This window comes from Scatophagus argus, chromosome 9 (assembly GCF_020382885.2).
Source record: "Scatophagus argus isolate fScaArg1 chromosome 9, fScaArg1.pri, whole genome shotgun sequence".
Taxonomy (NCBI): domain Eukaryota; kingdom Metazoa; phylum Chordata; class Actinopteri; family Scatophagidae; genus Scatophagus; species Scatophagus argus.
This window is the reverse complement of record NC_058501.1, coordinates 4,654,813-4,679,061: the sequence shown is the minus strand read 5'-3', so window position 1 is coordinate 4,679,061 and position 24,249 is coordinate 4,654,813. Positions and strand designations below refer to the sequence as shown.

The 24,249-nt window shown below is 43.3% G+C and overlaps 1 protein-coding gene across 5 annotated transcripts in view; it reads left to right on the top strand.

The window, feature by feature from the left end:
* The window catches only part of LOC124065358 (vacuolar protein sorting-associated protein 13B-like), a 308,396-nt gene that overhangs the window by 122,333 nt on the left and 161,814 nt on the right, over positions 1-24,249 (top strand). For all 5 annotated transcript variants that reach the window (XR_006844394.1, XM_046400672.1, XM_046400674.1 and 2 more), the window contains 3 exons: positions 5,555-5,664; positions 7,917-8,049; positions 19,653-19,786. Coding sequence is in view for 4 of the 5 variants with exons in the window: in XM_046400672.1 (XP_046256628.1) it covers positions 5,555-5,664; positions 7,917-8,049; positions 19,653-19,786 (377 nt within the window). In the remaining variant the exon portion in view is untranslated. The remainder of the gene's footprint in view (positions 1-5,554; positions 5,665-7,916; positions 8,050-19,652; positions 19,787-24,249) is intronic.

Here is a 24,249-nt window from a genome sequence, read left to right as displayed (position 1 = left end):
AGTGCTGTCCTTGATCACACAGTGGTCAAAATGATTGTTTAGGCCTTAATATGAAAAATGTGAAATATGCTCAGCACAATTTTACCAAATCCCAAAGTGACATCTTCAGATAGCTTCTTTTGTCCAACCAGCAGTCCAAAACCTAAAGACTCTTCATTTATTCTGAAACCTGCTGAAACCAGCAAATGTTTGACATCTTTGTTTGAAAAAATGACTGAAACGATTAATCTGTGATCAAAATAGTTGGCCATTGATTGACTAATCATAGTATGTATGGACACATTAGAATGGTGACACCCATACATACACGTTGCTACTGCATCTCCACCTGACAACAGCACTACAGCGTTGTCAGTACTTTTGTCTGAATGTGAATGTTAGACCGAGAAATGTGTTAAGTCCACAGTTAACAACCGTGAGTCAGCGAACTCAGCAGATGTGAAAGCGGGAGCCTCAGTCCTGATGGGAACTGGGAGAGATCTCTCTCTCTCTGTGGAAGATACAGTCCTGCACTCTCGACATACATAACCCCTGACTTGGCTGTATGTAATATATCTGGTTCACAGGACTTTGCATGTATGAGGACTTGTAGTCATCCCATAAATCATGCAGATCCATGGCCAAATGTTGAGGCCTGCTCACTTATCATGTAGATAGGAAAATGACTTAAAAAAAAACAAAAACAAAACTTTCTCATCATCCCCTGTACATGTGCTCTCTGTTTGGGAACTGTATTTCTGTCTACTCTGTCTCAGTTTTCACTTTCTTTCTCTGAATATATCTGTGATTCTGTCTTTCAGAGTGTTTCTAGTTGTTTTTCTGCTTGTGTCACTCTAACTTTCTGTCTGTCTGCCTTTCACTGACTCCCTCGCTGGCTCAGTCATAGCTTTCCTCTTGCCCATTACTGTTAACGCACTCACAGCCATAGTCAACCTTTACGAGGTGGGTCTAGCCTGTCAGCTGCAGGCTACCACAGTTGGGCGATGTTGAAAGGCACACACACTTACGCATATACTCTTATATTCTCTTAAAACCACACACACACACACACACACAGACTCACAGACACACACAGACGCACTCATATACGAGCATCCAGTGTGGAGAGTTGTGTGGGCCCAGAGTGAGAGCAGGCTTTCCGTAGGCCAGGATCTGTTTCCAGTCAAACCTGCCTGTGTCCTTCCTGAGCCCCTGGGCTCCTGTGGCGGCATTGCTCCCGGGCCGTTGGGTCACAGCACGGCAGGGGAACAGCAGTAGTGTGAATGTGTGTCAGAGAGTGGTTTGTGTGTGTGTGTGTGAGAGAGAGAGAGAGAGTGAGAGAGGGAGCATGATGTGTGGACATGTGTGGATTAATTTGTCTGTTCACTGTCCTACAGCACACACAAAAATGAATACGTATAGTAACACTTCCTTATGTTCACAAAAATGCATGTACATGTACACAGCTTGGTCATGCATACGCACACACACACAGATACACAAAGCAAAAACTGCAGACTTTTCCTTGCACCCACCCACACACAGCTGAGTCCCTTTTCAGTGGTGTCAGCAGCTCCAGCTCTCTCTCTCTAACACGCATATTCATTGTCACAGACACTCACACAGACACACACACCAATAGAACACCTGTCGAGCTGCATGGCTCGCTCCAGGACACCTTCAAGTCATGAGCTCATCGGAAAAGCAATTAAAGGCAGCGTAGGCCCCGCACGCTGGCGTAATGTTTTGTTTTGCTACTTGGCTTCGAAATTAACCAAACCTGTCAGAAGTCATCTGGCTGACGCGGGCTGGGCTATATTTATTTATTTTCTGTTGGAGAAGCTGGACGCAGGGTCCCAGTGCTGCCTTATGTCCAACAATGAAGCGATTCTGAGGGGGCGATTAGCTGGCTTGAGCATGAGTCCCCCTCCCCCCTCAGTCTACCTGGGGGGTGAATGGTGAATGCCTCCCACCTCTCTTTGCCTGTCTGTTACTCTGATGGTGGGGTCATGGCCCTGTAGTTGGGAGGTTGTGCCCTCTGTAACCCCAATCAGGGCTTTGGTCTCCATTGTGGGACTTGGTTTTGAACTTGCACTGACCTAACCACTCCCAGTTTATTGAATTACATGCTTGCAGTGCCTGAACAAAAGCAGATTTTGCATTAAAAAATGTAAATGTATAAACTACGTAACCTGATAAAATGACAATATGAAGATAAAAAGATGTGTGGCTGTTAGCGTACAGGGACTGCAAGACTGACAAGCAAAGACTGACAGAAGAACCAAGAGGGATCTTACAGTTGAGACCTTCTCTCAGCCTGGGCTGCTGTAGCTGCTGGCTATATGCAGCTTGATGTCAGATAGTCGTAAAACAACACCAGCAGCCCTTTGCTCTCTTTTAACTCTACTGGTCTTAAGCCACTGAAGAAAAAAAAAAAACACGTTTGACATTGATAGGCCCACTGTGGGTGAGTCAAGGTAAAGTATGTCTTCACAGATGCCTGCACGCTCATTCTGTGGTTTTGTGGCGTTTTAGAGTCTTGGCCATTGAGCAGTTTTCTGTTGTTTTCTTGAGGAATCATTTAGGAAGTAAGAAAAACACCTCTGTTATCATTGTCATCACTTTCTATAATTACCCATATGCCACCCTGTTAGAGCAGAGAAAAACAACAGTTAGACTGCCGCCGAGGTCGCCCTCTAAGCATGGCAGGCTGTTTCATGGTGCTGCACGCTTCAAAGGAGGTGTCACTCTCCTGCAGTTATGTCAACACAGTGATGAAACAAGAAAACACAGTGTGAATGGTAAAGCCTTGGTCTTCAAAGCCTCAAAAGCCAGGTCAACTCGTATTTTGTTTCTGTGTCACTGTCAAACTGGCAGAGAGAGAGAAAGAGAGAAGATTGTTTGCTCTGTTAATCTCAGAAAGAGAGTTTTTGAGTAGTGTTTTGATGGATCAGAATGGTCATGGCTGTCGTTTGCAGAAGCTAAATAGACATGACACACAGCCACAGTAAGATGATGGCTGCTGGCACAACACAGATGACACGCTGCCAGTTAGTTGGGCTTACTTAGTTATTAAAGCAACCAACTTGCGGGACTCTAATACACCCAACAAATCAGCACCGTTCATGGCAATGAAAATGCTTTCTGCACCGACTCTGGCACTGCAGCATCCAAACTACTTTTCCGAAGATACTCTGAGAGGGAACTGGGTGCAGAGAATTCACCTCCCTCTCCCATAGTGGCTCCTTTCTATTTTGTTTGTGACTGTTCCACCTTAAGCTTAGAATGAAAATCTGTGCCTAAAGGTCGTATTGGCTTTAAAACATACTGACGGTGTGCAACGACCACAGCTCGGCTGCTCTGGTTGAGAGTTATCTGCAATTAGGCATTTTATATCTTTTTATTTGCACATTTATCTCTGTAATAACTGTTAAATAAACAATCCATCCGCTATGTTCTGTGATTTATTGCATTGTGAGTCATTTCTGCTGATTGTGCTTTGTCGTGCTCAGTGCCTCCCGTAGACCACAATTTGGGGTCAATTTATTGAATACATCTTCACTACTCAGCCCATTCCCAGCCTTTTGGGTCCTATACCGCTCATGCTGTTCTGGGCTATGATGAAACCACTTGAAGCTGGGCCCCAGCACTACAGCCACAGCCAAAGCCTATTAAGCAGCCACACTGTGGTATAGGAGTTCAAGCCACAGGGCTGAGGTTATGAATCCTCGTCAGGAGGAGGGGGAGAGAGGTGGATGTAGGATGACGAGGAAGGGTGGAGGTATGGTTTCAGAACGAAGGGTAAAGAGGGGTGAAAGAGGATTGTGTGTGTGTGTGTATCAGGGGCAGAGGAAAGTGACAGAGGGTCCTAGAGGGAGAGAACAGATTGAAATGGAGAAGTGGAGATGAAGTATATAACTGAAGTCAGGGTTTCAGAATGGAAGAGAAGAAATACCAGTGGTTGTGGAAATGAGGAAGTTTGGATGTGTAGATGGCTAGGGAAATGGCAGAGAGAGAGAGAGATGGAGGTGATGGAAAGTAAAGAAAGTAGAAAGATAGATGAGGCAATAGAGGAAGATATGTGAGTCGGTTTGACTTGATCCAATGAGAAAGTTTCCCCTCTGCCCAGAAAGGATTGTGAGCCAGCAGTAAACCATAGCTCAGGATTCACCTGGCGAATAATGATCAGACACACACAGACACCGGTACTCATACTTGCATAAATTACATATCTTCATAGTGTAGATGCACACACACACACACACACACACACACACACACACACAGAGAGAGCACACATATATTTGACAGAGCTGACACACACACACACACACACATTTTTCACATCGCTTTCAGTCATTAACTTCACACTGCAAACACACACACACGGGCTCACAGACCACAAATCACAGAATGTTATAAAAGTGGAGCAAATTAGAGCCGTTTTATTTGCATTGTTCACAGGGAATAATGGAGGAGGGAGTAAATCCTGCCAAGCTAAAGAGCTGGTGCAATCTGTGTGTGTGTGTGTGTGAAGTCGTAATTGTGCTTTGTCTATGCTTTAGAGACACTAAAATGTTAGGCAAAGCAACAAGCTATCAGGCTTTGTCTGAGGTGAAATGCACACACACATTTACACATTCACACTTCAGCACACACAGACACACATGCACTGCTTTGCCTCAGGGCCTGAAACAGAAGACCGGAGTCTTGTCCAAAGCTCCATTAAACTGCTGAAAGTCTTTCTAGAGCTGAAACATCCTCCTATCGTCATGCTGGGACATTCCACGGCACGCCAGAGACCCTGTGCTAATCCTGCCGGCATGGGAATCATTATTGATAGGATCCTAATGCATTACCTCAGGGCCCGCTTATTGTTGGTAAAGATTATTATTTAAGAGTAAACCTAAACCCGGAGAAAGTCTCGAGTTTCATAGAAATTTATCAAAAGAAAATGTTATTCTTGGCTTGGTTTGATACCACTTTGAACAGCGCAATTGAAACAAACTGTGCTCCTTGCTGCGCTCCAGCAAGCAGGCTCGATACCAAGCAGCAGGTCATTAGGACATGGACTAAACTGCGCCAGAGTCAAAGAACCTTACACTGGGTCTGAACAGATTTGCCTAAGCCACTTTTGCCCATTGGTTATTACCTTACATTGATTTTAGTGATCCGTATCAATTTGCCTCCTACTTTGCAGAAATGATTGCAGCAGCAGCAGCACCATTTCTGTCTCTGTGTGATGAGATACTTTCCTCTTTCGTCAGTCGTTCTGTGTATCCTTCGATGTGGATCCTACCGTGTTGATCACTAGAGTTTAGTGTTATCAAACAACTGTTTAAGTGCCTTGAGCTGGCCTGAACAATCGGTCTGTTTTTATACGTAGTAATTTTTGTTTTCTAAGGGCAAAGCTGGGTACAGTACAGTATATCTCCGACTACTTTTTTTTACTTTATAAACTGCTCATTTATGATAGCTTTGGTTTTCTTTGTCTTCAGAGTTGCAGTATTGAATCACTGATTTGTTGTTTTTTTGTGTGTGTGTGTGTGTGTGTGTGTGTCTTTGTGTTGTCCAGGAGGAGTCCTTTTAGTCAGTGTCCAGGGCGTAGCTGTCAACGTGGACCCAGTCTTCTGCACATGGCTGTTGTACCAACCCCACAGAGGGAGCGGCAGGCAGCAGCAACAGGTACCTGATCCTCTGTCATGTCCTCAGTTATTTTTTTCTTCATGGCCCTTTGTGTCAACATTTAAACAAATATACCTGCGGCATATTTTACTGCTGCACTCATGCTAACTTGGTGCGAGTAAGAGCCTGAGGCGAATGTAAATGTCTCCCTCCTTCCCTCCCACCCTCTCCCTTGCCTTCTCTTTCCCAGCTACCTTTTTCCATGTGCTGTGCTCCCTGTCTTCCATCCAGTCTCTCTCTATTTATTTGACAGGGGTCATGGTGATGGTTATGGACATTGAATGCTCTGTGCCCACACTATACATACACACATACACACATGCAGACATATTCAGCCTGATTGCCTGGGATATAGCCCAGGTTCACCCTATAAAGGCACATAAATATATATAGTACATGAAAGTATCATATTGTAATACTTTAAATGTTTTTTTTTCAACAAGTTGTTCTGTTTCATGCCTCCTGCAGTTTGGAGGGGCTGTCTGCCTGCATGTGTGTGACAGACAAAGAGAGAGAGAGAGAGTTAATTGCACCAACTCCTTACTCTGGAGGTTGTTACTGTACAGGGGTAAACAGATGTTATGAGTTGAACTGCAGCCAGTGTGAAGGATACACAACACTGGCTGCTTAGTGCGTGGCTGTGCTGCAACAAATGTGTGACTGAGTGTGTTCGTGCCTCAGTTTGTGTATGTTTCTTTGAGGCCTTCTAGCTCAGCTGCCTGTCAGGGTCAATTCTCAAGGCCTGGCTGGTTTGGCAAGGCCTTCAACTGAAGGCCACACAACTGCATGTGAGGGACAGAAGAGAGGACACTGATTTGTAGGGTCAGGATTGCAGGAAATGATGAGTAAGGGGGTACTTTGAGCTGAAAACAAGACAATGAAGGGAACTTTTAGAGGGATGATGAAACTGTGAAAGTATCAGACGGGAGTGGAATCAAAAACAGTGGAGAGAGGGGCACAGGTATGAAAAGAGTTGAGTAGAAACATATGGAGACACCAGGAATGGAGTAAGGTAAGTATGGAACAGAGAAGAGACAACAGAAAAGGGGAAAGCACTGGACAGCATCGAGAATATACAGAGAAAGGAGAGAGAGGGTGAATTAAAAGTAATGTGAAACTACCAGTGAGAGCAGGAAACACAGGAGAAATCAGAGATGAAGAGGAGGAGATGGTTGGGGAAGTGGATAATGAAGAGAAAGGGAATAAGAGCAAAAATAAAGGTTGAGAACCAACCCCCCCAGCGTGTGTGGTAGGAGTTAGCTCATACTGTGTCATCCACCAGGAATGGTGAGGTACCTGCTTTTAACATAGAGTATTAAAATATGGCCAATTTTTCAGTCATATGTGTACAGTATTTTTAGTGCTGTGTATAAATTAGTGCTTTAGATGATGTTCAAGTCAAACCTGACTTAAGCAGCTAACCTACCGGCTAGCGGTTTTACATTCACTCTATGTTAAGCAGCTAAAACCTAGGATGGATTTGGCATCATACTTCAGTCAGTAGTTTCAAATAGTAATGCAATTTGGGGGCTCATTTTCAGTGTTACCACAACCAGCCTTTGGGTCTCGAACCAGTCGTTGAAAAACAACTGCATCTGTCTGTATGTGTGTGTGTGCGTGCGTGTGTGTGTGTTTACACAGGCTGCAGTACGTGGTTGGCCTTCGGCCTTGTGCAGCTGCATTATAGCCGAGGGCTGCTGCTGGCTGATGCTAATGGGGTTTCCTAATTTCTGACCAACCTTCCACTCTTCCCTCTTTCAGCCATCTCACTGCCAGTCAGTGTGTGCGTGTGTGTGTTTGGCCTACCAGCAGCATGGGAGATTGCTCAAAAAAACAAGGAGCTGTCACTCGTCCCTGTTGGTCTTGGAGCCCTCTGTTGTATTCCATTGCATTTTTTTCTTTTCTCTTTCTTTCTCTGCCTCCCTCTTTCTCTTGCATTGCGTTATTTCTCCTGATTAACCCAGATCTTTAAAGCTGTCTAAAGCTATCTCTGTGCATTGTCCATACTAACATACTAACACAGAGCAACTTTGGTACAAAACAGAGCAGTATTTAAAGAATCTGTGCTCATACACCTTACTGCACATTCATTTTTTCACTGCATGATGTGCTTATCCCCAGTGCCAGACTAATAAAGGCCTATCTTATCTTGTCTTATCTTTTATCTTATCTTAATGACTGACCAAATGTATATTCAGTGGCAATATATTCTTGTTATAATCAAACATAGTCATGCTGTGATATTGTTGCAGACACCAGGTTCGGTTCCTCTGGCCAAGAGGAGAGAGGACGAGGCATCAGTAGGGAGCACACCACTGGCCAGGCAGCCCTCCAATCAGGCCTCAGACTATGCCAGCAGCCCAGTCAAAACCAAGACAGTAACAGGTAGGTTTACTAACTGCAGCCGAGTCACGGGGGGCAGAGAGGTCTACAGACATAAAGGGAACAAGTTTGGCCCCAGGCTCAGTTAAAGATCTCTCTCGGTGTTTGTTTTTCATACATGTTTTGTGTAAATGAAAACTGCAGTGACATTTACTTATCCCTTGATATTTGCAATAACTGCCTCTAATTCTGTGTTCAAGGATATGGTCTTTCAGTAGTGGAATAACAGCAATTTGCTGTATTCAACCTTGTTTCTATGTAATGAATCCATGTTACTATGTTGTTACATAACACAGCAAAGCTTGCTGACACCTGAGTGAACCCGTTTCTCAGAGGACACCACATATCCAGGCATGTCCTTCTCTGTTTTCCTCCTCTGGTAGTGTTACTGTGGGCTCTGGATGCCCAGAATAGATGAGTGGCTTGGCTGTGTGAAGCCTTCCTCTATGCCAGTTTTCCACTTTCTGGGACCCCCCCTGTTCAGAGCAAACACGTTCAGTGCACATGCACACTTTCGCACAAATCCACAAAATACATGCTCATATCAGCACACACATGCCGGCATGTATACACAGACAGGCAGGTTAATATATGTGCGCACCTGGGCATTCCAAACACAGATTTACTCTTACACTCCTGTAGTGTTGCTGTGGTCCCTCCTTAGATACTTTCCAGAATTCTCCAAATTGACACTGTCTCCAGGTAGGAAACTTTGAAACGTTTGGATTCAGACGGATAGATTGGAGAAACAGAGGAGGGGAGGACAGATATGAGGAAGATGCAGATGAGGGAGGATAGGATAGTCACAGATGTAACTGCTTGCTTTAGAACACTGTGAAGCACATTAGCAGTATCCATAAGCCTTTAGGTTATTCTTGATGGAGACAGGATAGGTGAGCGAGGGATTTTGCTAATGACAGTTCATCAAGTGTAGAAATTCAGAGAAAAACTACCTGAAACGCCAACACACACACACACACAAACCCAAAGAGCTGTACATACTGTACAGTGCCCATGTACTCTCACACTCCTACCTGGGAGGATGGCTGAAGCGGTTAGGAGCTGTCCATGACACAACACAGAGCCTTACTGACTGCAAACATGGTTTTCATTTAAGACACGAATGGTGTATTTATGAAGCTAATAGCCCATCTCCTCTCTCTCATCTTCCCCTATAGATATATAATTAATGCGATCCACTTGGGTATCTTGGCAAGCTTCTTCCAACTGAATTAGTTACAGAGTTTAAATAAAGGATAAACAGATACATAAAAAGTCTTCCCAGCCTCTACTGTTTGACTCTCACTGTGTTTAGGCTCCAGGTCCTCTAAACACTTTAACGGTTGAGACATGCTCTGCCAAAGCATCGCAGTGACGAGTCAGGGGAAATAAGCAAGTGGTTGTTTGTCTTTTTTTTTCTTTTTCTTTTTCTTTTTTTAAGTCCCTGGGAAAAGTGTTCCCAACAGGAGTGATGAATCCCTGTTTTAGGTGAAGTCATCCCGTAGCTGTAAATAACATTGCGTGTGTATGACGTTCTGCAATGTCAAGTGTTTTGATAGGAAAAATGCTCCTTTGACATTTCGGAGTCTAAAAAAAGGCCATTAGGGCTCTTTCCTTGCTTGCTTTAAAAGCTCACAGCTGAAAGGTCACACCGCCTTTTCCTCCTGGTTTTCCCTCTGTTCCTTGTTACATCCATTCTCCACTAATGGCTTTTCCATACCACAGCATCTTTGCTTATTCACATCTCAACAGTATTTTCTCTCATTAGGGGTCGTCAGTAAACAGCCACCTTGGCTTCAATTTGACACATAGTGCTAAATCAGGCTGTAGCTTGTCAGCAACACTCAACTGACTGGAGTTCACTTTCTATCAGCGAGCATGGCCTCCTGTCCACTGGCTGTCTATCTCTGTGACTGCTCCTCCATCTTGCTGTCTGACTTTTTGTTTTTCTGCCTGTGAGGCTGATTTTTCTGTCTGGCTTGCTATCTGTTTGTTTTTTTTTTCCACTTTTTTTTTCTTGTCCTCTTTATTCCCCTTTCTTAGTCATTCTGTCTATGACACAGGTGTTTTTAAATGACTGTAAACAAAGCCTTGGCTGGATTTTTGAATGAACCGATGACACACGCACACATACATTCACACGCAGCGCGCTGGCTGTTGAAACGTTAAGTGGTCGTTACATCTGGCCTGAAATTGTTGCCGTGTTTAGTGTTAGACCTATTTGTATAAGGCGTCTCATTGTTGGGCTACAACAGTTAGTTAGAAACATATACTGAGTCAGACTCAAGCTCTTGCTTATCCAAATATTTCTCTTGTGAAGTAAAAACAAGACATTGGTAACTAGGTGCTGGTACTGTATTTTGCTGCAGTTCTACCCTCAGTGCCCTCACTCCAACACTCCATGTTGGAACAGACCTTGTAAGTAAATGAATAGCATTTTGTCTGGAAATTGCTGCAGTGTTACAGGAGTAGATATAATGCAAGGTTACAAATTGTTTCCGCGAGCAATCAGAATAAGAAAAGGGCAGAGGCATTTAGCCCCTGTGGTTTTAATCATGGTGAAACAGTAAGCCTCCCAGCTGTCAGAAGATCTTGATAGACTACAGCTCAGCGCTACAGAGGAGCTTACAACACGGCAGGTACTCTGTTTCCTTCATTCCACTTTGTCCTTTTTTTTTTTTTTTTTTTGGCATAATAATGCATCCTTCCTTAAATTAACTATTGTTTCTCTCTATGCAAAGCTGACTTTATTTCCTGGGCCACAAGTGAAGAAAGTAATCTCCCCACATCTTCCTGGGGTGGTGAATTGTGTTGATACCTAATACACTGTTTGAAATTCATAAATTTAAGCTCTGTACCATCTTATTTTTGTTAATAATCCAGTGTTCCTGCGATTAATTAGAGAATGATAAATGGCATGTTAATTCATCATATTCCCCAGGGTTGGCTGGCTGGGCTGTGGTAGATACTTGATACACAGCCTTGATATGCGGACAGATCCTCACCCTGATATTCACCTGCCTTTTGGGTAATAGTTGTTTAATGCAGAACTTTATGGAAATGTCTATGGCAGCTAAGGTAAAAATCCACACAAAACTCACATATGTGAGCCCCATAACTGTACACAGTTTTACTAAAGTGAAGCATGTTAGAAAGCATAGTTAGCCAAGATTCCTAAAAGGCTCAATGTCATGGGAATAACATATGTGGATTCTGTTGTTGGGGTGGATTTTCCCATGTAAAGCCCCCCCAGTCACCTCATGAGAAGAGCTGCTGACATCGAACATGTTATGATTGGAATTAGGTTCTCTAAAGATGATTTATTAATTGCTTTACCATGTGTGGAGCACACTGTGAATAAGGAGCTGGATGTTTAAACAGGAGGGAGGTGATGGGAGCTCACTCTGGTCGAGCTGTTATATTAAAAGAGAAACACAGGCCACAGCTAGCCTTTCAATCCAATGTGGTTATAGGTTATCATGTTTGCTTTTGGTGTGTAGACTTTGTTGACTGCTAGCTGCGCATAAAACTGTCTCCTACTTTTTCTTGTCAGCAGGGTGCATTTCATCTCTAAAGCCGCGGCAAGTCATCTGATGGCTTTCTCAGAATCTGTTTGTAATGGCTGTGTGTTTACTCCAGGACATCCGATCCAGCTGTTTAACTTAGGTTGAATCAATAAGCCGTAATGATCCACTGAAGGGTAAAGCCAATGTGAATGCAACTGAGAAATGTCTATTGTGTCTTGATGGACTTTAATCTCATCTGCTGGGACAGAACAAAGATTTCAGGCAAATTAATAATTGCCCTGAGAAATGAATTGTGTTGTTGTAGGAAATGAATTGAAATGGCACAGCTCATTTTTCCCTTTTTGGAGCGGGTCCACAGAAAGGCATTCTTTTTGCTTTGTACTAGATTATCATTTGGCACTTTCCTCGATAACGCTAATGTGCTTATTTGAACATGACTCCAAATAAACGTCCAGATATATGACAAGGTCAATTTTAGTTGCGGGTTTACTGCCGGAATATAATTTCTCAGGGGACCCTAAGGGGGTTTGTAATCACTGCAGCAGACATTTTATTTTCAGTCTTCAGTCATCTGTTTAGGTAAACAGAGGAAAGATGTCCAGGTTGCTTGCCAGTTACGGTCAACACGTGTTTCAACTGCCATTCACAGGGATGCATGGAGAATAAACACTAAAGGCTGGCTCAGGCTCATCTGGGGCAAAGAGCTGTCTGCACTGCCGCTGGTGCTGCTTCTCGGTTGACCTTCAGGAGACGATGTAAGGAGGTTCTCATAGGAACCATACCACTGGAACTTTGTTCCAAGTTAATTTACCAAGAGTGTGCACCTCAAATATTTATCCCCCGGATGCTCGTAACGTGTGTATGGCGCCACAATCTTGGATGCTCCCTTTGAAGATTCCCTAGAGTCACTGTGTGAAGAGTGGCTGATTTTAAACATGTTAGAGATTTAGTCTTTTAAGTTACTGCTTCTCATCCCATAACAGTGGTAATTCAAACTGCCTCAATACCACAAGACCTCAAAAGTTTAAAAACTGTATCGCTGTACAGTCCAATACAGTAAGACATGCTGAAGCCCACAATGTCTACTCTAACCATTCATTTAAGTGGTTAATTCAAAAATACGAGTTAACAGTTTACATGTCCAGAGTGTGGTTGTTTGATATACTGTTATGAGATTGGATGACCCGATGTTTTGGATGTATGGAATATTGACAGAGAGCGGTGTTTTGTTCCGCCTGATTATAAACTGGCGAGGGCAGTCTTTTTCTGTGCCGATTGATTATCATAGTTTTCCACTGGAGCTATTGATTTCCCCACAGAAATCACCTCAGGGAATTACAGTAAAATCCTAATACACTGGAAGAAAATCATTTTCAGAGTTTTTAGCAGTTCAAAGCCTTCTCAGAACAATTGTACTAGCTAGATGTCCCTGCTTCCAATTGGCCATTTGAACGCATGCCTGGCACTTTTATGATGTAAAGAGAGTGTTATGTTGTTTTGTTACCACATTCAGCCTAGCTACAGTTTCGTAGTAATCAAGGGGGACTTTCCTGCAGGCTTTTGTAAGGTGCCTGTTAATGTGTAGGCAAATGTGCAGAGACACACAGAACCAGTTCACTGCAGATCATTTCCCCAGAAAGCACTGAGGGCAAGGTGATATCATACTGGGGCTGTGTGGCTGCCCAGCTCGAATCTCTGAACCCATATCCAACTCAGCTCTGTTTAGCAGCAAAATATTTCACTCTGCCTGTCTTTCTCTCTGGTTTTGCTCATTGCACATGTTAAAATATACAGGGTGCATGTTACAAGACACTGCTGACTTTCACTACCAGGATTGGCTGAATTGGACCAAAGCCAGTTCTAACGGGTGACAGAGACTGAGACTTTGAACACAGCACATGATAAAGATATTTGATGTTTAGATGTTACTAATCACGCAGTTCTGTTCACATAAGGAATCCTGTTTCTCTTTGAATTGGTTCGTCTTTTATATTGGCATATATTGTTTACACATACTGTGTGAATACTCTCCCTTTTCAGAATTATATTGCTCTGGTTGGCTTACATACTGTATATTAATATCACAGCTAATTTTTCTGATCAGTCCATTAGGCATTGTGTTACTTGTCAAAGTATGTGGTCCAGCTAAATATTCTGGTGGATACACTTCAGAGGCTGAGGTTTTTGACTTCATTTTTAAAAACTAAGCACAACACTCATTTAACTCACATCAAGGGTTTATTTGAATGTTGCTTAGTAACATCATCACAGAAGTGTTAACGGTTGTTTTTCTGTAATTATCCTGTACAAGAAAGGCTGTGGAACAACGACTTTAAAAACAAGTTGTTTCTCCTCAGTTTGAGGTCGAGTTCTGTCTGCCCGCACAATTACGCCACAAATTGGTTCACATAAAACTAGCCTCTAAGTATTTTCTTTATTTGTCCCTAATGAATGTTCTTGTTGGCAGCAGCACTGTGTTTCTGATCGAGAGCCTCCCAAGTCCCGAGCTTCTCATTGTTCTCTAACATCTACCAGAGTAATGATCTCACTGGCTTTCCTTTGCAATCCTAAAATTAGCCGTTGGCGCTCTGAGAACATACATCTTTTACTGAGAAACCTATCGTACGATCTGGCTGTACTTCTTAAAAGTTGGAATGAGAACAGCTGCCTTAGTTCCTGTCTGCTAGTGGTCTGAATGATGGGATTAGATGTAATTTTTCTGTTTCCTGGCAGGACCAGTAAGAGAGAGAAAGAAATGGAAGCATCTGCATTGTTCGTGTCGTTGACTGTCGCACTCTCGTTCACACTGCAAGGTAGAAGACAATATCGGGTGGTGGTCAGGACTGTGGGCCTCACAAAAATTTTCCTGCACTGATGGCTTTTCTGTGATCTCAACCATAGTGCGTCAGCAGAAAAATGAAAAAAAAAGGGTGTGGGGTGGGGGGGATCCAGGTTTCATGGTTGAGAGACGTATATTCTGGAAAGACATAGATTAATATATTTTGTGGAAAGAAACATATATACGCATATATAAAAGCGAGAGAGAGAACAGTCACACATAACTATAATCCAAGCCCAAGTAGCCTGATGGAAGTCATGCAGGTTTTTATTGGCTGCTGTGCACTTTTCAGAAGGGAATAATATTTTCATTGTGGAGTTATTTATATAGTTTAATTTTTTTGGTAAAGTCAATAATTTATCAAGGTAATGATGGTTGGTGTGGGGAAAGAAAACAAGAAAAAGGAGGAATAATGAGATAGGACCCCCCCTGCACTCGACTCGCTAGATTAGAAGGTCTTTGGCCTGTGCGCACTGATGAGCCCATATAAACCTCTCACTGAGTCCCAGGACAGACAGAACAGACTGTGGAGCATAGATCTATCCTTATGTATCCCTTTTCTGCTTTCATGAATGATAAGGGTATTAGGCCTTGTGGATGTTGGCTGTGGTTTTTGAGGCTAAAGTGAGAGGAGCAGAGAGGGAAGTTGGGGTTGAGTTGTGGTTCTCTCATATGTAGCTTGAATTGGTGCACAAGCTGGAGGGGGTTTAGTTCAGATGACAGAGGAACAGGAGGGGACTGGAAATTAGGTTGAGATCATTTCAAAGCCGTGGTGTCACACTCAGAAGACATGTCTTTTTGTTTTCATTCTTCATGTGTTGTGTCATGGTCTGGCTAGTGGAAGTCCTCTTCTCTTCTCTTTTTAAGATAAGTATCTCAGCTAAATATTGTGTAGATTGGATGTTGTGTATGATCACTGTGAACTCTGATGATAATGATGATGAAAGTGATGACGATGGCAATGAGAAATGTGTGTGATTCTCTTCTCGCTTTTCTGCTTGCCAGAGACATCAGAGTCTGTTTCCACATGCCTGATTTGAAAGGTCTTTCCCCCACAATTACCTTGACTGCTAAGGGGACTTCCTAAAGCACAGCTGGCAGAAAGAGTTATCATGCAGCGTGTTCATGGATGCAGTGTGTGTAGAGAAATAAATGATCAAGACAAAACTTTAAAATCAGACAGTCCTCTTTTCAGACCCTCACCCCTGTCCCTCACCCATCCAATCAGCCTGGCCACACCACTGCTTTTTCATAGCAGCTTCAATAACGGCATAACAAATGGAGTCATGTAAATATTTAAATAAACACCCTCTTGCATCCAAAACAAATAGGCAGGCAGGTTTATTAAAGAGCCCCATTGCTGCTGCTTCACGCAGCTGTAACAGAATATACAACACTTCAACTCACTGTAAACCATTTGTAATAGGGAACATACCAGAAAGATAGCAGGCGGCATGGGGAAATGCTGAGATCCCCTCAGTGAAGCTGTTTTTATGGGTGACTTGCTCAACCACACAGGGAGGACATATGGATAGTTCCTGCTGTTGTTGTGTTAAATCTGTAGTGGAAAATACTGTGATGCTGTAATGGTGTTAGTACTGTGTGACAATGAGTGCATCAGAGTGACTTTGTGTGTGGGTGTGTTTTCAATTGTGAGCAGCAATCACACATTTGTATGATGTGAGATTTACACCCACCATGCTACACGCCCTCACACATTTTACAGCGGTGTTACTGTGGCAGTGTTGTACTGTACATCATGAAATGAGGCAACACTGATTTGTTTGTCGCCTGAATTTCAATGTGTTGTCATGGGGCCTCTGGTTCCTGCTTTGTCTCTGATCACTTGACACATGCTCAGGCTGTGGGCTTCAAAGGCTCAGGCCTTTCACTTGCTGGGAGATGTGATGGAGCTGTTAAAGAGGATGAATAATCACCATCAGAACACTAGAATGTTTATAGAGGACTGGGCTGGCAGCTCCACACACCAGCTGAGCGCTAACAGAGGGAGTGGTTGGAGAGAGGAGAAAGAGAGGGGAAGGGTGTATGGTCAGAATTTGGCCAATAAGATATTAGCCTAATGGCCTAACAGAGGGTGAAAATGAGGACATGGCTGAGATGGCACGAGACAGGGGGAATAACCCCACTTTAAGAGGACTCTCAGGACTTGTTAGGCCTGGGCAGGTTTAAGAGCTTCGGGCGCTCCTGTCATATTTCTCTTTCATTTGAATTTAAACCTCTTGTGTTCTCTCTGTCTTTCTCATTCTCTTTCCCCGCCTGCCTCTCTCTTTCTCTTAATCCCCTCCCTGCAGAAATGGCGGGCGCCAAGTCACTATAACAAGATATGGCAGTTTCATTCCAAATAATGACCCCAGGATTAACAAACAGAGTGCTGGAATGGTATTTAAAACAAAGCGGAGAGCTTCATGCAGACTGGCCTTGTATTGTTACTGCCTATGCTGCGCTTCAGCACATTTTCTGATTGGCCTAACAGACTCTCTCTGGAGAAGGACTTTCACAGTCTGGCCTACCCCCAAAGTCAAAAAAGGTCTCAGGTGAAGGTTAGCCATAAGGTCTGAAAGAGTAGGGCAATAACCAGTTTTTGGATGAAAACTGCAGCTAGTGCCACCTTTGAGGCCTGGCCAAAAGTAATAATCTTAAGAAGAGTGATGGCTTCTACTAGAACAAGACTCAGATTAAATTACTGAAGGTGGTATTGATTTGAGGTGAGAAAGTTGTACAAGTACAGGGCGTTATAAGATGAATTTAATGGTAATTGCTGTCACTGCTCATGGCCCTCGCTGTTGGCCTCATTTGACGTGTGTGTGTGCCCGCACATACTGTACAGTACACATGAATACATAGTCACTGCATGCTGTGCATTATAAACTGTGTGTAACTAAAACTTACACAGGTTTATGTAAGTGCACGCATGCTGTTGTGCACCACATACATACTCACCTTTGCTCACATAGTCATAATTGTACATAGCCTCCAACTTGTAGCCATGCAGGGTCCACTCCACCCTCATACTAACACTGTCATGGTGTGTAATAGATTGTTTTGGTAAATTGGGGGGATATGGTCCTGTAAGTGTGTATGACCAAGATTGATGTTTCTGAAGTGCAGAAGGGTGGCCTCTGTTTATTTTAAGATTTCATCAATGATGATTGGTTAGGGTGTGAACTCATTTTAGGGTCTGTTTTAGTGAGTTTTTTTATGTTGTGTGTTGTCAGGGCAATTTGTGTGTATATACGCTTGCATTCTAGTTTCCAATTTGGTAAGGCACTGTCTAGTTGGGCAATGATGTATTCTGTGTATGGGGTGGGTAAACCAAGACCTTGACATAAATAGTGAGACTGTGGTAGGGCCAGTGATAACCACCAATGGAGTTAAAAATCACACACACACATTAATCTAGCACAGACATTGATGTCAACATGAGTGCAGGCATTGACTCATGTACACAACAATGTCCTAACCAACTGCCAACACACACACACACATACAGTATATACACCAGAGGCATGCCAGGTGCCTGGGGTAAAGTCTCCTTCGTCTAGACAGCTGGGCCACATGACACAGAGCAGCAGCCACAGAACTCTGTCATGTCTATATGGATCCCCGCAGAGCTGAACAGGGAACAGCTCTCTAATGCTGTGTGACAGGAATACTCTAACACACACACAGCCCTCTACAACAAAACACTATTGACAACCCAATGATATCACAGTGGTTTATGCAGCACTCTCTGCACATTACTAAATGAAAGACTGTCCATGAAACACAATCTGTCCTGTCAGAGTCAATTTTTGCCATCTGTGACTATGTGGATATTTAGTTAATTATAAGAACACTGGAACTGGTTGTGTTCGAGGCTCACAAGAATGCCTGAAGATGTAGATTGGAAAATATGGTTTGTCAAATGTACAAAAAGTACAGTGTGGTCAAAATACTGTGCTCAGCACGTAATGATGCAACACCGAGTGTAGGCATCATGACAAATACAGTCCATTTCATAGTCCCCAAATGCCAGAGGCACCTGGATGCTGAGTGTGAGAAAATACCGAAAGAGAGTCCAGACAGGATGATCTCGTCCGTCAGTCTGCTTTCCCCCACTTACACACACAAACTTTACACACATGCACCTGTGACCTTAGTCACTCAGCCGTCTGTACACACATATGCACATGCACACACACACACGCACACACACACACATCCTTCCACCCACAAGTTTTAGGCAAGTTGCCACAGTGGCCACAAACCGCAGTAACTAACCGTCCTTTACATCCATTCCCCAGCAACATAGTCGCGTTACCATGCCAACCAATTTGGCTGTTTTAGTGATATTTGGGTGCGTGGCATCTGAGGAGGCACAATGGTGCTGTGACATCACCATTGTTTCATGACAACTGTGGGATCGAGCTGCTGAGCAAGGCAGACCTTTAAATCATGGAATATGTCTTAATGTGTCTTTAGAGAGACCCCCCTCCCACCCTTCCCTCACCTCTGACGCTCTGATGGCTTTAACATCCACAAACCTCAGGCTAACCTGGTGGAGTGTGTGTTTTGCCTATATGCCTCTGTCTGAATCCCTTTGTTTCTGATCCTGCATCTTGCTCTACCACTCAGTTTCTCTTTTTCTGCCTTCTTTCCTCACAAGAACTGTCTTGAACACTAAAGGTGTGTTTTGACCTTCAGGTCCACGCAGTGCAAAGGCTAATGGAAGGGATTGTTGCTGTGTGATTTGTGTGCTTGGCTGTTTCCATGAGTGTCAGCACAGACTGTCGGACTTTGTCTGGACCACAGCAGGACATGTCACGTCTAGCGGTGTCTGTGTGAGAGAGAAAGAGAGTCGGTCTGCATGCATGTATTCTCTCGGTTCTCATAGTTCCCTTTCTCCCTGTAGGAGACAAACCTGAGTGCCAACATTACATCACCTCAATGAAGTGTCACTTAAACATCATATAACATGATACTGCACAGCAAATGAAAATAACAGTGAATTATGAAGAGAGCCGAATAAAAGATAAATGCATGGCAGTGCATTTTTTCATCTACCACATGTTAACTTTATATAATATGTTACAGGGTGCTACAGTGCACCGGTGGTAAAGCCAAAAGGTTTAAACAAACCTAATTCACATTAATAATGGATAGACGCAGCACTGGGAAATTATGACGTTTTGAAACAATGTATGAATCCTTTTGTATTTATCACTTTTGTTCTTTCTCAGAGTCACGTCCCCTGTCCATCCCAATGAAAGTGATGCCTGACACTGCTGCAGAAGAGTCATGGACAACCTCAGAGGAGAGAATGAAGGAGCTCATCGCCCATGCCTGGGATGCTGTTAAACACCTTACTCTGCAGGTACCAAACTCCACCAGAGACTCCACCCTGCTAAAATATTTTTGAGCCACTGACTGAATTCATGTTACTGCAATTAAACTGTCTGAAATCTGGCACCCATATACCCATCAATAATGACTATAAATGCCGTGCCTTGTAATATATACCAATCTTATTATTGGTTTCAAGCATGAGCAAGCTTCCAACTTATTGCTCTTAAACTTGACCTTATACAGAAGTTGGCTTTTGCACATGTCTGGTAGCAGCTTTCCACTTTCAAAGACCAGTCCTAAATCTAGTTTAGAGCCTATTAGCCCCTCTCTTACTCTCCTTTGTTACTGTGAAGTATTGAGGTTTATCTTAGCACAGTTCAGCTTAGCTCTTTCTCTCTGTGGTTGAGGCCATGTGGCTTCCAGGAACCTCTGTTAGCTGTTAGCCCATTAGCCTGTTTTACATACAGATGCATACGTAATGTCTCATGTCCCTTTGTGGCAGACTGACTTTGTGTTTGACTGACTGGCCTGCTGGATGTCCCTGTCTGTCTGTTTAAGTGTCTAACTAGATAGTTAAGAGCTCCCATTGTTTGGCTGCTTGCTGCATCTTGACTGCACAAGTTAGCAGAGCCCACATCACAACCAGCCCCATCTGAAGTGCATCAAGAAGTGCTGACAACTCTCTGACAGGCCTCCACTTGATTCAGGAACAGGACGTCATGGTGTATGCACACGTGTGTGTCTGCACGATGCACATACAGTGCTCATGTGGTATATTACTGATTGGGGCATATGGACATCTTTGTGTTCAGTACTGTGTTAGGTTCATTCATGAATACTGGACTACATGTACAAACATTACTGTGAAAACTGTGACCCCATTGACCCAGAGTATTTATTTTGTATTTTTGATCCTCAGTATCCTGGTCTTCGGTTGGCCACTGCACTCTGTGTTAAAATAGCACAGTTAGGCTCATGAGAGGGGCTGATCAGGATGCCATGGATTACTGAATATAGGCTCTGTGTCAGCATACAGTCAGATTAAAAATTATGTGAGAGATCGTCGCTTCACAGGATTGGTACTGTCAAACCATTGCAGCGGTGTGCTTTGTATTGCAGGCGTCACAGAAGTTTTCTCCTTACAAGTTTATTTATGGCAGCACAGATATTCTGTTGCATGGTATTCGAAGACTGGCCTAAAGCAGTCTTTAATTAGATTATGGCTTATAGGCAAGTTTCTTTGAGCATGTAAACAATAGTTTAGTTGCAGAAGTTGCAGAAGTCCAAAAACAAGTCTTAATTCACTTTAATTGTTATTGCTAGGACCACACAAACTGGTGTCAGTCAAACATGAAAGAGAGCATGACGCACGTGAATTGAAATAATGCTCCAGAGCCCAGGTCCCATGTCAGCCCATTGAGCTGTTTACAGTACTTCCCCAAAAGTTAACTCAACCCTCTAATAGTTTGCTGAGCCCGTCATTGCCTCCACTTTGCTCTGTCCCCTTCGGCTGTGCGACTGGGACCACACCACGTACTGCAGCAGTAATTAGGAAACAGTCTGTCCTGTTGACAAGGGTAGTGGAAGCGGACCAAACCAAGCGACCCGACAGCTGGTACCCCAGGCCTTGGATATACCCAAACCTAAACCACTCCATTTATTTTAGTGTGGTGTAAACAGAATACCTAATGGCTCACACTTCTGCTGCACATGTGCCCAATTTGGCATGAAGGGTTTTCTCCATCTTTTACATAGGAGAGAGCAGCAAGAGGGGATGGAGTGAAGGTGGGGGGGATGAGATTGGGGGAGAGAAAGTTCCAAAAGTATTTATTATTGTACTGCCGCTGAGGCCACTTAAGGTTGTTTAAACAGAATGGGGACATGTGATAGCTGGTTGACTGTGTGAATTGGTTTAAAAAAAATCTCATTGTCCTGGTGTCAGATGCAGTCTTGATGCTTTGCCACTGTGACATAGATTCTTTGCTTCAGATTCCCAGCAGGAGGTGAGGAGGGAAAGCTGTTGTACAGATGCTCGACTGTGGGCTCGTTTTAATAGGAATAAGTAAGAAAACAGTGATAACACAGAAAGGAAAAAGTATAGTAAATGAAATTTTTTTTATTTTCTTTTATTTTCAGCTATTGTCTGTCATTTATTCCACCAGTGTCAGCATTTCACAAATAACACAGAACACCGAATAAAAAATATTCTACATTTTCAATTTAGAATCGTACATTTGGATCACGCATTGACGTTGTTCAAGGTCCAGTGAGCTTTGCTGCATCATCCCTTATCTTACCTCAAAAAACAGCACAACCTCAAAAAAATCTGTGTAAGCAATTCTGTCCCACTGCACTGTACATTTCATTACAGTGTGACTCTATACTTGAATATAGCTTATGTAATGTCTTAGACACATATCCCACTCAAAGTCTAAAACCAGAATAGCAGCTGGAAAAGCAGAACATGCACTGTTTCTATTTGTAGCTTTCTACTCTAAAATCATTCTTTACACCATGCCTGTCCTTTTCAGTGACAGACATAGCACTGAATCCTGGTGATGACCCGTCATGTGTGGTTAGGGCCCAGATTATTATCTGAATCCGTGTCATGCTCTGTGGCTGACTGCTTCAACCAAACCCCAGAAATGGTTCTGCACCTCTATGACTTACAAACCCAGCACTTTCCAATATATCCCAGTTTGCAAGACCCTCTTCTGTGACCTCACTGTGAACGATAGACGGTTTTCACCCTGCAATGAAAAAGGTCCTAACATTATTCAGAATTAATCCAAAGCCGTTAGAGCACTTCCTTTAATCTCTGCAAGAAACTGTCAACGATAGAAACAGAAGGGCAGCTAATGTTGAAAACAGACTTGTCGGCTGGCTCAAAGAGAAATGTCCCAGTTTACACACATACTTATGTGAATCACTGCATGGACAAATAGGCTCCCCATATTTTTGAACAGGGGCCGGTTAGTTTAGATGCCCCGCATAAAAGATGTACTGAGGCAAAGAGAGAATGTGGACATGGGAGAAAAAGACATTCACTACGAGCAAAAGAGCCAATGTTTTTGTCACACCACTGCAACAGACATGGCGAGGTCAGAGAGACGTACCATCTAAACTGTACCTCTTGACTCTACGTACAGCACAGATCATCTGTGTCGTTCACACAGTGAGGGAGAAAGAGAGATGGGTGTATGTGTGTTTTTCCCTGTAGAAGGCAGCTAAGTCTCTTGGTCATGCAAGGCTATAATATGTGTGGGTGGTGTTATTTTAGAAGTCACTTCACATTAGGGCTGATGGGTAGAGCTTCAGTTGTCACCCTGGCCAGAGTGGCCTGGCACATCTTAAAATGGCCACTTGCTGTCAGTCTTGCCATTGTGACACTCAGCTTTGCTTCCTTGTCCCTCTCAAACATTCACTACATCACCTTAACCACCTCCATCTATATCTCCTGTTCTTACCTTCTCATGTCCTTCTATGTCCCCTGGATTTCTACCCCACTTACATCCTGCATTGCTCTCCACCCCTTTTCATCCTGTCATCTCCCCCTCTGTGGATCGTTCTCCCTAAGGACACCCATGTTCTCTCTGGGCCCTCATAATAATTGCAAGTGATCGGGATGGTGATTCTATTTCAGGAATTTTGCAATAATTCCTTCTATTTAACACATGAATGTGTTCAGCGCTGGCAAAGAAGCACGTTGCTACCAAAACTGAAATGGGATCTGCTGAAACAGAGAGACCGTTGCCATGGAAAAATGAAGTAACAGTGCTCCCTGCAGCTGCCATGCATTAATGAGTAGGATCTTTTTTTGAACGAGAGAAAGAAGAGAAAAAGCAGTGGGATAAAAAAGGTAGAGTGATTGAAAGGACTCGGTGGCCGAGAAGCGTGGAAAAGGGAGAAAAAAATGAGTGGAAGGTGAGTTTGAATGCAGGAACAAAGTGAGCAAGACATAGAAAAGAGGATCATGTGTACTGTATGTTTGGTGTGGCTCAAATTGAGCTGGCCAGATGGTTTCCATGAACAAGATCTGACCCCAGGCTGGAGCGCCTTCTGCAGGCACATTACTTCATCCTCTGCCCCCCTTCCTCCATCCTATCATCTCTCCACTCAACACCTCATCCTCCCTGTCTGTCAGGTCCAACCATTTCCAAATGATTTGCAATTACAACTTTAATTTTGTATCACTTTAAACACCATGTTTCTTTGTGGACTGTAGTTATAAATTGTCAAATTTTCAAACATAACTAACTGTTCTGTCGTCTTATAAAGAATCTCTTCTAAACTGTAACGTAAATGTTTCTTGACAGGTACTGCAACTTTAGATGTTCCATGCAGGGTTAAGTGCATAAATTTACATTCATAATAATTAACCTCAGAAAATAAAATCAAGCCCCAGCTCTAGCCATGAATAGGATGCCAACCACCCACCGAGAGAGAAAATCCCACATTTGAAAATGTGTTCAGGACAATTCAGTAGAATTA